This window comes from Sorex fumeus, unplaced genomic scaffold (assembly GCF_029834395.1).
Source record: "Sorex fumeus unplaced genomic scaffold, SorFum_2.1 ptg000044l, whole genome shotgun sequence".
NCBI classification, from domain to species: Eukaryota; Metazoa; Chordata; class Mammalia; order Eulipotyphla; family Soricidae; genus Sorex; species Sorex fumeus.
This window is the reverse complement of record NW_026606101.1, coordinates 11,909,134-11,921,526: the sequence shown is the minus strand read 5'-3', so window position 1 is coordinate 11,921,526 and position 12,393 is coordinate 11,909,134. Positions and strand designations below refer to the sequence as shown.

Below are 12,393 nucleotides of genomic sequence, written 5' to 3'. Positions count from 1 at the left end.
CTGTGTTCGATCCCCAGCATCCCGTATGGTCCCCTGAGCACCGCCAGGAATAATTCTGAGTGCAGAGCCAGAAGTAGCCCCTGAGCATTGCCGGGTATGACCCAAAAAGGAAAAATAAAATTTAAAAAAAATCCACTAGGAAACAATTTTCAAGTTTGACATTTGCTTCATGGATTATCAATTAACTGAGGGTTTTTGGACCAACTAGCTGCCACCTGATGCCACGTGCACTGCTGGCTTGTGTAATCTCTTGGGTGGGCTCTCAGATCCCATGACTATTGTGAACAGACAGTATGGCATTGATCTCAGGTCTGCCACTGCTTGAGTCAATGGCTTTGGCCATCAACTCATCTTCAGTTTTCTCATTTTTCAGTGGAGCATCATAGCCAGTCCTTGTAGGTGGTTGGGAGGAGCCAGTGAACCTGGGACAGCAGTCTTGGTCCCTGGTTCCAAGGAGGCTGCTCACAGACTACTATTTCCGTTTCTACTCTTCTCCAATGTTCCATGGCTCCGGGGCCTTGGAAAGACACACTGGCCTAGATGTAGAGTCCGACGGGAAAAAAAGATACAGAGATCCCAGAGAGAATGATGGACATGGGCAAGGAGACAGGCAGAGGTGATGTGAATGGGCAGAATGCAGAGAATGCTTGTTAAAGGAGTCATTTGTCCTGAGGAAGCAGCTTGATGCCCATATTCTTATGGAAATGAAATATCTTGGCCCAGTGCCCAGCCAGAATTCTGACATGCCTCAAGCTCTTTTTTCTGTGCTCCATTGTGATGAAGTTTGTGGGCTAAATAATAGAAGGAGGTTGTACGTTTTCTTGCCCCCAGCTGTGATTTTTTTTGTGGTACAAGGAATCCAGCCCGGGGCCTCACGGCTGTGGAGCAGGTACTCTACCACTGAGCTACGTCCTGTCCTCCCAAGCTATTTGTGGGTGGTGGTAGTGCTAAGTACTTTTCTTTCTGTTAAAATAGGGCCTGAGAAGTACCCATTTAATGTCCCCAGTGGCCAAGGCCAAGGACGTGGCTCCGCAGCAGAGCATTTGCCTTATGTGTGAGGCCCTGGTTTTGATCCCCAGCACTCCCTCCCACCCACCCCCCACACAAAAAATTACAGTGGCCCAAAATTACTGAGCACATAGGCACATAGGCATGTCCAACCCTGTGTCAGGCTCTTCACATACAAATCTCATTTTTTTGTTTTTGTTTTTGAGTCATACCTGGCAGTACTCAAGGCTTACTCCTGGCTCTGCACTCAGGGATCACTCCTGATGAGGCTTATGGGAACATAGGGGTGCCGGGGATTGAACCCCGGCATTGGTCACGTGTAAGGCAAGAGCCCTACCGGCTGTTTCATCATTCTGGCACATATATCTTATTTTTAAATCCATGCAATAGCTCTTTGAGGATTTATAGCTGAGGATTAATGAGGTTCAGTAATTTGCTTAGGATTTAAAAGTGTAACTGAAATTTTCATTTGGACAACGACTCCTTTGGTGAGTGTGGTATTTGGATATATGACCCGGGGTTTCCTGAGCTAGTTCGAAGGTGTCTTACCATGCCTTTACCTGTCTTTTACAGAAGATACTTTATTCACACTGTTTAAATGTTTTCAGGACACTTTGATGTTCTGTTAGGTTGATAATTGGGGCACTCATTTCTTTCATCTTTGTTCTTGTGAAACAGCTTTTGGGCCTTTTTTTTTTCCCTACAATTTTCCCTTGCAGCAAGTACTGCCCTCCCTGTGTGTGGGCTGATGAAGTCAGCAGGGTTTCAGACTCTGCTTTCCTGGTCATACACAAGCACTTATTTTACCATCTCTAAATGGAGCGTATTAGCTCCAGGCCACGGAGAGCAAATTAGGGAACCAGGGAGATCCATCACAGAGAAGGAGGCTGCTCTGAAAAATGCTGTGTGCACGTCTAGCCTGAACCTTCCAACTGTGTGGGAGTCAGTACAGCATAGTCAGGGACCGCAGCCCAAGACTTATGCAGCACAAGACCCTAGTCTGCAGGTGAGCGTGGATCTCTGTCTGAGTGACAGACACAAACAGCCCTGTCTGGAATTAAAGGAGCATTTTGTTTTCTGTGACCTTTCTGTAGGTCTTGTAGACCGGTGCTGTTCCTGCCACGTTTATCCAAGCTACCGACATGACACCTTAGAAACTGCAGACAGGATCAGCAACACCCTTTTCGAGGCATACCAAGTTGGTTTTCCCCCCCTTTTTTCCAACTGGGGACTGACCTAGAGAATATTTATGACTAGAGAGATACTCAACAGGTTAGGTGCATGATTTGCATGTAGGAGGCTAAGCTTTGTTCCTCAGTACCACATGGTCCCCTGAGCACCTCTGTGAGCAACCCCTGAGCACTTATTTTTTTCTTTTTGGGATCACACCCAGTGATGCACAGGGATTACTGCTGATTCTGCACTCAGAAATTACTCCTGGCAGTGCTTGGGGGGACCATATGGGATGCCAGAGATTGAACCCTGGTCAGCTGTGTGCAAGGTCACAAGACATGGCCCTCTCCCCCCCAAAAAAAACAAGCATATTCAGTAGCTTTCCAGTTCTTTCATATGTCAACGTGAACTTTTCTGTTTGCTTTTTTGGCCATGCCAGGTGATGCTCAGGATCTATTTTTGATTCTGTACTTGAGGGTCACTCTTGGAGCTGCCCAGGGGACCATGTGATGTCAGGAATCAAACTTCTAGGTTGCAAAGCATGTGCTCAGCCTTATTGAACCATCTCTGTAACCCCAACCTGTGTTTTTAATGGGGTTTACAAAATTGGATGAAAGCACTAGGCAGGGGCTGGAGTGATAGTACAGCAGGTAGGACATTTGCCTTGCCTCAAAGCACTTCCAGGAGTAATTTCTTAGTCCAGAGACAGGAGTAACCCCTGAGCATAACTGGGTGTGACCCAAAAAGCAAAACAAAATAAGATCAGTAGGCAGACATTTTCCAATGGTGGGGGAGCTCCTTGCTTCCCCCCCTCCCTTTTGTGCAGGGATTGAACCCAGGTTGGCCACGTGCAAGGCAAGCGCTTTGTCCACTCTATTCTCCAGCCTGCTGTCTCCTAATTTATGACAGGTTGAGGTGCTAGAGCTCAAGGCTGAAAACCTGGGATCTAGTTCAGATTCTTCCTCCAGCTCTGTACAGGACAGGCAAGCTGTCTATTTCTTTCTTTTTGTTATTGTTGTCTTTTGGTCACACCCAGCGATGCTCAGGGGCTACTCCTGGCTCTGCACTCAAGGATCACTTCTGGCAGTGATCCGGGACCATACAGGGTGCTGGGGATCAAACCCAGGCTGGCCACATGCAAGGCAGATGCCCTGCCCGCTATACTCTGTTCCTAGGCACAGTTTGTTTCGTTTATTGGATGCAGCAGGCTGGACTTCAGTATCTCTCAGAATCCTTTGGGATCCTGTTTTTGTTTCACTGTGGGTGACGGGGTGAGGGAGGGGGGTGCCCTGGGGCCTCACACTTGCCATGCTGTGCTGCTGAGCTCTGACTCTTGCTGTTCCCCTCTTCTTTTAGTACCCTCAGTGTAACTCTTTACTTGATCAGGTTGATCATGGCCGTCTGATGCCATGGAGTGCCGGGATAGTTACTAGCTGTCCCTGCAGTGGGTTTCTCTGACCTTGGTAATTTCCTCTGCCCCTTGCTTCCCTTTTGTTTAGTGCTGTTGTTGCAATGAGCAGGGGTCATCCACATTAGTTGGGATGCCTGCACCCGTACACCCCTGGGAGTTGCAGTCTGGGTTGCACACCCATTCTACTTGCCCTGCTGCTGGAGGTTGTTGTGCTACTCACATGTGCCTTGGTCTTTGGAGTCGTCCTCCTGGCCACGGTGTTCACGTCTGTCATTAGTAGTGGCATTTGCACACACCTGACGGGGCAGTGGAATCACACCTTGTAATTTCAGAATTGCTGGACTACCTTAGCGCACATAGGCTAAGCACACGTGGGAGAGCTCAGAGATGAGACTCTTGCAAGGCAATCACTTTTATTCACTGGGACACCCTGGGGGCTCTCGTGTGTAATTTCCCCCGCCTTAATTTTGGGGGCCACACTCAGTGGTATCAGGGCTCATTCCTGGTTCTGAGCGCAGGAATCACTCCTGGCAATGCGCAGTGGACCGTGTCTGGTGCCAAGGATAGAACCAGGGTCGAAGCTGAAGTGGCCCTTTGCCTTACCTCCTTCTCTTCTCTCCCCAGCCCTGTGGTGGCTCATTTTATTTATTTATTTTTGTTTGTTTGTTTGTTTTCTTGTCCACTCACACAGGGCAGCATTTGCTGGCTTCCGCCCTATGTGGTGCTGGCAAATGACTCGTAGCCTGAAAGCCAGCTGATGGTCTCTTGACTGTGCTTATTCTGAACACGTGAAGATTCCTCATGCTCGTGGCGAGCATGAGGAGCAACTGAGTGATCGCCGGCGGCAGGCGGAGCTGGACTCCACTGCCAGCCGCGACCAGGCTGCCTAGGGCTCTTCAGGATTCTGGTTTTGTAGGCTGGAGAGAGAGCTCAGGTGGGAGAGCACAGCTCTGGAATGTACAAAGCCCCAAGTTCCTTCCTTGCTGCACATGGCAGCCCCCCACTACTGCTGGGTGTGGTCTCCCTACTTTAAAAAAAAATAGCAGACTATAGCAGACTCCTTGCGTTGTATTTGTGTATGTGTCTTTGGAATACATTTGTGTTTGCTGCAACGTTGATCCTGAAAGGTGGCAGGAAGTGGTGCTCCCCTCCCCACAACCTTGGTCCCCTGCAATAGGACCCCATCGTTCATTTGGCCAGAGGATGTTATGAGACTCCTGTTCCCAGTGTCCGAATCTCTGTACCGGTCCTGGCTGCACAGGTTGGCCTCTTAGTCTCTGTTGAGGCACCTCTAGGACCCCGGGCAGAGCAAGGCCAGTCAGCTCCGACCTGGCAGTGGAGAACCAGCTGTCTGGTGTAATGAGCTCACAGGCTGTCCAGGCAGGTGATGTGCAGAGAGAAGGCATTTCCGGTCTGGATGAACATCGTTCAGCTGGTCCCTGCTTCTTCAGTTATCTCTTCTGTATTTTTCCTCCAGATAGCTGTTTGGAGTGTCTAATGAAGCAACCGTCTGGAGACCAATGTTTATTTCAACGGTGATTGGAGTTGTTTTTGCTTCAGCTTTCAGAGCCAATAAAGCTGGTTATTAGATCCTGTAATTGCTGCTGTAATTACTCTCTTGGAACCGGCAAAGGCATAATTAAATATGGAGATTTCCAAGGACTATTTTTTTTCCATCTAAAAGCAGACTTTTAAATATCTATTTGCCTGGGTTGGATTTTAGTTGTTAAAGTCTGGAAGCCTCTTCTTTGAATATTTGTTTTAGGTGAAATCCTTGTTAGCCCATAATTTTTTCCCTCCCATTCCCCTAGCCCTGTTTTACTGAAGCACAATTGACATAGAGCATTGCACTTGCTTACATATACAGCATTTGATATTTAATATATATGGTAAAATAATCACAGTAGTAAGTTTTGTTATCCAACTCTCTGCAGGTTATTGCCCCTTATGACAAAATCCTTGTTTGTTTGTTTTGTTTTGTTTTTGGGACACGCATGACAGTGCTTAGGGATCACTCCTGTCTCTGTGTTCAGGGAACCATATGTGGTGCTGGGGATTGAACCCAGATCAGCTGCATGCAAGGCACATGCCCTACCTGCTGTACTATTGCTCTGGCCCCAGTATTGTTTTTTAAAATCAGAAATCTGGAAAAATAGAAAGCAGGACACTAGGAGCCAGCATGTGTCTATGTAAAACATTGAGCCTGGCCTTGAGACTATGTAGATAGAAGCGGGTTTTTTTGTGGTCAGAAATAAGGTCTGGTGCAGAATGTTCTACTGGAAGTATAGCAGAATGTGGAAAGAGTGGAGTTTTTTTCATTCTAAGTACTCAGAGTCCTCAAAGCCTTGAGTTTCCCCGAAGGCCTCGCTTCTTAGTCTGTGGGTCCTGACTCTATGGGGTTATGTGACTGAATGTGGGGTCAGGCAAGTCCGGCATTAGTGAAAGGTTTCTAATTGCACCACAACCAGAAATTATTTTAACTCAGATTAAAACAATTACTGTTATCAGCCTTTATGCTGATGCTGATCTTTTTTTTTTCTTTTTGGGTCATACCCGGTGATGCACAGGGGTTACTCCTGGCTCTGCGCTTGGGAATTACCCCTGGCGGTGCTCAGGGGACCATATGGGATGCTGGGAATCGAACTTGGGTCGGCCACATGCAAGGCAAACACCCTACCTGTTGTGCTATTGCTCCAGCCCCTGATGCTGATCTTTAAAGACAAAAAGTAGAAACATTATTTTGTTCTTGGGGAAGCTCTGACTACTTTCCTGATATATTGGTAGGTGGTATTTGCTTCCAGATCAGTTTCTTGCTTGGGAATTTTAGAAGTAGGGTATAAGTCGGAGAAATACAGGATGAACATGCAAGGAGTCATTGCCAATTGAAATTGTATTAAATCAAAAAAGTAGTTCTAGGGGCTGTAGTGATAGTACAGCGGGGAGGGCATTTGCCTTGCACGCGACCAACCTGGGGTCAATCCCCAGCATCCCATATGGTCCCCCAAGCACCGCCAGGAGTAATTCCTGAGCGCAGGGCCAGGAGTAGCTCCTGAGCATCACCAGGTCTGACTCAAAAAGCTTAAAAAAAAAGTTTTAAATACATTTAAAAGTTTTAAATGCATTAGGACAGGACAAATTTACACTTTTTTTTTTTGACAAAAATTTAGTTTTAAAAATCAGAATGTAGCTGGCTGACTATGACCAGGTTTCTTGCTCCACTCCAGATGCTGAAAGAGTGAGACAGCTGTGCCATGTCAGTGTGCTGGGGGCTGTCCCCCGTCACTTGGTGTCATTCTGACCCTGTGGAGGTGGGCAGCAGCCTAGGCCTTACAGAGCCTGGTGGCTGCATCCACTCTTCCTGTAGAACTTGAACTTGGTGAGCCTCTTCTCCTTTCCTCTGCCGCCCTTTTAGTGTGGAGCTGGGATCTCTGCCCCGATATGGGCCTGGGAGGGTGAAACAAGGAAGTGGCAAGAGCTGCCTAGGTGCCCCACCTGCTTGCTGTGCCCCAGGCTCTCGAACACCTCATCCCATCAAGTTGTTCTACGCTGGGTTATGCCATGGGTGGTGGAGGTGGCTAAGGACCAGAGCAAAGGCACCCTGGGACATGGGTCCTGAGAAGGCTTGAGAATCACTGTTTTGGGTTTTTGGGGTTTTTTTTGGAGAGGCTGTCACACCCAGAGGTGTTCAGGCCTTATTCCTGGCTCTGTGCTCAGGGATCGCTCCTGATGTGGTACTAGGGGTCAAACCTGGGTTGACCGTGTGCAAGGCAAGCTTCCTCTTCAACACTCTGTACTGGCGCTCCAGCCCCATCAGCCCCCTGGGAATCGGGTTTTGAGTTTGGGCCCCTTCTCTGCCACAGACTCACCCTGGTCTTATTGCTTGACTGCACTTGAGAACAAAACGACATCTAGAGTTTTGCCATGCCAGAATGCTGAGTTGGATGGTAACAGTGAGGAGACTAAGGGCCAGGCTCCAGATTTGTCCTTGGTAGGAAATGCTCTCGTTTAATTGTGTGTCCTCCAGTAAAGGATGCTAGAGTAACCATCGTCAGCATGGCGTTCTTTGCTTTTGTTGAATACTTTTCTAGAAAGAATTACTGGGTCAGAGGACAGGAATATCATTAGCACTGTTGCAATGTGACTTTTCAGAAGCATGACAAATAATAGTTGTTGCCTAAAAGTAAGTAGCCAGCTGATCAGATGATCAGTACGGTTACTATTATTTTTATAATCTAATGGGCAGAAAAGTACATCTGTTAGGCTGCTGCTTGTGGAGGAGGAAGGGTGTCCAGCATGTTGTGTGTGATTTCCAGAGATCATGAACTTTTGCTCCTGTGCTTGGCTCTATTTCCAACTATATGAATTTGGCATCGTGCTCTTTAAAAATGATTGTGTTCTCTGCATAGAAGAGATGATTAACCCTGTCACCGTGGCGGCAGCAGAAGCTGTGGGGCATTCATTGCAATCAGAGAAGACTCAGGTGGATCCAGGGGTGTCCCCTTATTTCTGGGCCCTCTGAAACCTTGTTTCTCCTCCTTGCAGCGGCCCTCCAGGCTCTGAAGCGCAAGAAGCGGTACGAGAAACAGCTGGCCCAGATTGACGGCACGCTGTCAACCATCGAGTTCCAGCGGGAGGCCCTCGAGAATGCCAACACCAACACGGAGGTGCTGAAGAACATGGGCTATGCCGCCAAGGCCATGAAGGCTGCTCATGACAACATGTGAGTGGCCCCGTGCTGGGGGAGGGCGAGTGTGGGGTGGGAATGGGCCAAGCCCCTGGAGTTTGTTTTCACTGGCTTCTTGCTAAGTCCTGTGCTCAGCTGTCTTCAGGAGCAGCCTGAGGCATGTCCTCAGAGTAACTCAGGACTGCGCCTGAGAAGGTGCTCTCACCCAGATTATCAGAGTGGGTTATATCAGAGCTTGGACAGAACACGGTTAGATTTCACGTCCCTGACTATTTTCTGAATGTTGTCAGGTTCCCTGAAAAGTAGCAGCTTTGGATCATGCTGATCTCAATATGCTATTGCTGGCTCTCAGAGGTTGGCTGTCCTAGAGACAGTGTTCTTGGCCCCAGTAGTCCTTTCATCCATGTGGTAGCCTAAGGTGCCGATAGCCCTGCTTGCTAATGAGAATGGAAGACCAGAGTGGCTCTGAGGCTCTCCATTGAACATCATCTGCACTTGTTTAGTGTTTTGACTCAGCAGCATCAGTTTGGAAGTCTTGGAGGCGATTTTTGCTTCGTTTGGGGTATTCTCAGCTGTGCTCAAGCAGGGTTGGCAAAATGTAGCCCGTGAACTTGACTAATTTTATAAACAAAGTTTTATTAAAATCTAGTTGTGGTAACTTTCATACTGTCTATGACAGAGTTGAGTTTTTGCAACAAAGATTGTACGATCCCAAATTCTAAAGTATCTGTTATTTGACTCTTTATAGAAAAAGCTTGGTGATTGGACCAGAGCAATACTATAGCAGATAGAGGGTGCCTGTGTCTACACAGCAGACCTGAGATTGATCCCTGGCACCACATATGTTCCCTTGAGCCCTGCCCGGAGTGATCCCTGAGCACAGAGCCTTAGAGTAAGCCCTGAGAACTGCTGACTGTGGCCAGGGGGAAAATAAAAGGAGAAGATGATGCAGGGTTATAGGAAAAGGACTCTTCCAATAGTGAGGCGCTGGTCCAGGGAGATCGCTCAAGTGGTAGAACATGAATGTCATGCAGGAGGCCCTGATTTTGATGCCCAGCACTGCACAAAGAATTGTAAACAAATAATGAGGTGTTAGCCAAGGGTGGATTTCACTGGATTTCCTGAGCGAGGTCTGTGTCTACTTTATCCTTCATACTTCAGATGAACAAGGTAGCCTCAAAGTTTGTGTGTATATATGAGTTGATGGTATTGTTACATGGTTGACAGTGTAAAGAAGTCATTCTCCATGTTACCTGTCCACTGGGCCTACAGGAGGAGCCATGGTTGGATTTGAAGATGGGCAGGTCTCTTGAGTGGCACAGCTGTGTTTTATGATTTGTGATAAATACAGGGATGATTGATGACTCTCTGTGTGTAGCTGCCTTCAGCTTAAAGAACTGTGGACTCGGGAGTTAAGAGTCCTCAGTCGCTGATGGATTTTGTAGCCATGTCAGTCCATTGCTGAGCCTTATTTCTTTAGAGTGATGCTAAAGAAATAGGTGATGCCTAAAGATGCTTCCACCCTCTTGATTCACTTCTCCTAGGGAGTCAGTGTATGTGGCGGGGCTTCTGCACCCGTCCTCTTTATACAGACCACTTGTCTGATAGGATATGTTAATTTCATTACAGGGACATCGATAAAGTTGATGAGTTAATGCAGGACATTGCTGACCAGCAAGAACTCGCAGAAGAGATTTCAACAGCTATTTCAAAACCCGTAGGCTTTGGAGAAGAGTTCGATGAGGTAAGTGGTTTTTGAAAATCACCGGTTTTGGGGGCTGAAGCGATAGCTGGGTAGGACGTTTACCTTGCATGCGGCCAACCCCGGTTCAATTCCCAGCATCCCATATGGTCCCCCGAGCACAGCCAGGAGTAATTCCTGAGTGCAGAGCCAAGAGTAACCCCTGTGCATCTCCGGCTGTGACCCCCCCAGGAAGGAAGGAAGGAAGGAAGGAAGGAAGGAAGGAGGGAGGGAGGGAGGGAGGGAGGGAGGGAGGAAGGAAGGAAGGAAGGAAGATAGATCACCGATTCTTATCCCTTCGGAGTCTTGAACATAAATAGGAATGGTATTAACCCGCTGGATTCCTGGGTTTTGAATCATGCGCGTAGACCTGAAATTCTTCTCTTCTGTAAGCTCAGGAGTGGCACACCCCCTGAGTTATTGTGTAAAAGATATTGCTGTGTATGCTGAGACTCCCAGGAACCCTTCTTACTTTTCTTTTTTTGGAGAGGAGGGGGGCTGTGGGGACCTATGGGGTGCTGGGGGTTGAACCTGGGTCATGCGTATGTAAGATAAGTGCCTTACTCGTTGTACTCTCCACAAGTATCCTGCTTCTCTTGCTGCGCTTCCCTCCCCTCTCCCCAACACACACACACACACACACACACACACACACACACACCTTTTACTCTTGTTCTCTTACCAGGATGAACTCATGGCTGAACTAGAAGAATTGGAACAGGAAGAGCTAGACAAGAATTTGCTGGAAATCAGCGGACCCGAAACAGTCCCTCTACCAAATGTCCCTTCCGTAACACTACCGTCCAAACCCGGTGAGTACTGGCACTCGAGTCAGGACCCCCGGGCTTGGTTGGCTTCCCTTTTGAGTCTGGTATTGAGAACCAGATTCACATCCCATCCTCCCCCCACATCGGACAGACAAAACGGGCCCTTCCCGGAGAGACCACCACGACTGCAGAGGGCTCTGGCCTGCCGCATCCACGGTGTGGGAGAACCCAAAGATCCCCACTGTTTCCCTGCGCCCCTTAGTGGCCGAGTCTCTGGAGCGGGGCTGGATGGCTCGGGGAGGCCCTGGTACCAGCTGTCCTAATAACTAGCCTTCCTCCTGTCACAGCCAAGAAGAAGGAAGAGGAAGACGACGACATGAAGGAATTGGAGTCCTGGGCCGGAAGCATTTAGCCGGTCCCCTGCAGGCTGGGCCCAGACGGACTGTGGCGCGTGCAGGGCAGGCAGGCCGTGGTGCGGGCAGGTTCCATCGCTCAGTCTCCCTCCGAAGCAAGGGCCACATCACTGCTCCCTCTCTGCATAGCATGGTCTGCACCCAGCGGGGCGGGGGGCGGGGGGTGGGCGGGGGGGAGGTGCCTGCTGTTTATAATGTTGAATTTCTGTAAAATAAACTGTATTTGCAAATCCAACATTGAGCTTCCGGACTACGCTAACTCCACTGCTGAGCCTCAATGGAAAGGGTCGACCGTCTGCAGTTTAAATGACCTGAAAATGTAGCCTCTGTCCTTTTAAATCAGTTGACTTGTCGCACATCTCCTTGTAAGACTGTACGGTACTGGCAGAAAAGTCATTTTTTTAAAAGCCATAGGCTTTTCCTTGTCTTTAGCTGTAATAATGCATCGGATTTGGGTTTCTCTGAGCGCTGTATCTCTGTCTCTCACCTGTGTACTGGCCCCCACGTTGCCCACTCTGGCCCACTCCTCACTCCTGTCCCCCCACCCACCCACCCCACCCTGGTCTTTTGGAGTTTGTGACTGATTTGAAATGGATGATGTTCTCTTGAGAGCAAGTGAGATTGTTAGAATTAAATTCCAACGATCCATTTTTCTAACATAGCTCTAAGGTCCTTGTTGCTGTTTGTGATAACTGATAGATAACTCATTGAAAACATGTGCATACATTTATATTCAGATGAAATGATGGTTTGCACTGTCTATTAAATATCTCGATTAATTTTCATACTTTGCTGTTGTGTTCCATCTGTCACGTGCTTGGGAGGGGACCTTTGTTTCGCGGCGAGACCTGGAGGACCGATGATGGCCGCTCGCCCATGGTGTGAACCTGAGCACAGCGCAAGCCTGGCCAGCGGGGTCTGGGTACTCCAGAGACTGGGGGCCTGCGGCTGTCAGCTCACGTGGGGACCTCCAGGATGGCTGCAGGAGCCAATTCCCTCCCTCTGGTCTGTCAGTGTCTGGGGCAGTGCAGCGGGCACACAGGGGTCACCGGCCAACAAGGCCCAGTCCGTGCCTGGAGCCCATCTACAGCACTGCAGAGAGTGGCCTTCCCTCATGGGTGGCAGTGACAGGATTCAGGCCACAAGTGGTCATCTCAAGTCTTCACACTTGCCTGGTGGCTCTGGGTCAGGCTCTT

The 12,393-nt window shown here is 48.7% G+C and overlaps 1 protein-coding gene across 1 annotated transcript in view; it reads left to right on the top strand.

Moving 5' to 3' along the window:
* CHMP4B (charged multivesicular body protein 4B) overlaps window positions 1-11,982 on the top strand; it is a 50,227-nt gene extending 38,245 nt beyond the window's left edge. Inside the window, exons 2-5 of the mRNA XM_056121387.1 lie at window positions 8,135-8,312; window positions 9,906-10,020; window positions 10,703-10,829; window positions 11,132-11,982. Coding sequence (XP_055977362.1) covers window positions 8,135-8,312; window positions 9,906-10,020; window positions 10,703-10,829; window positions 11,132-11,196 — 485 coding nt within the window. The 3' untranslated portion in view covers window positions 11,197-11,982. The remainder of the gene's footprint in view (window positions 1-8,134; window positions 8,313-9,905; window positions 10,021-10,702; window positions 10,830-11,131) is intronic.
* Window positions 11,983-12,393: the final 411 nt, after the last annotated feature.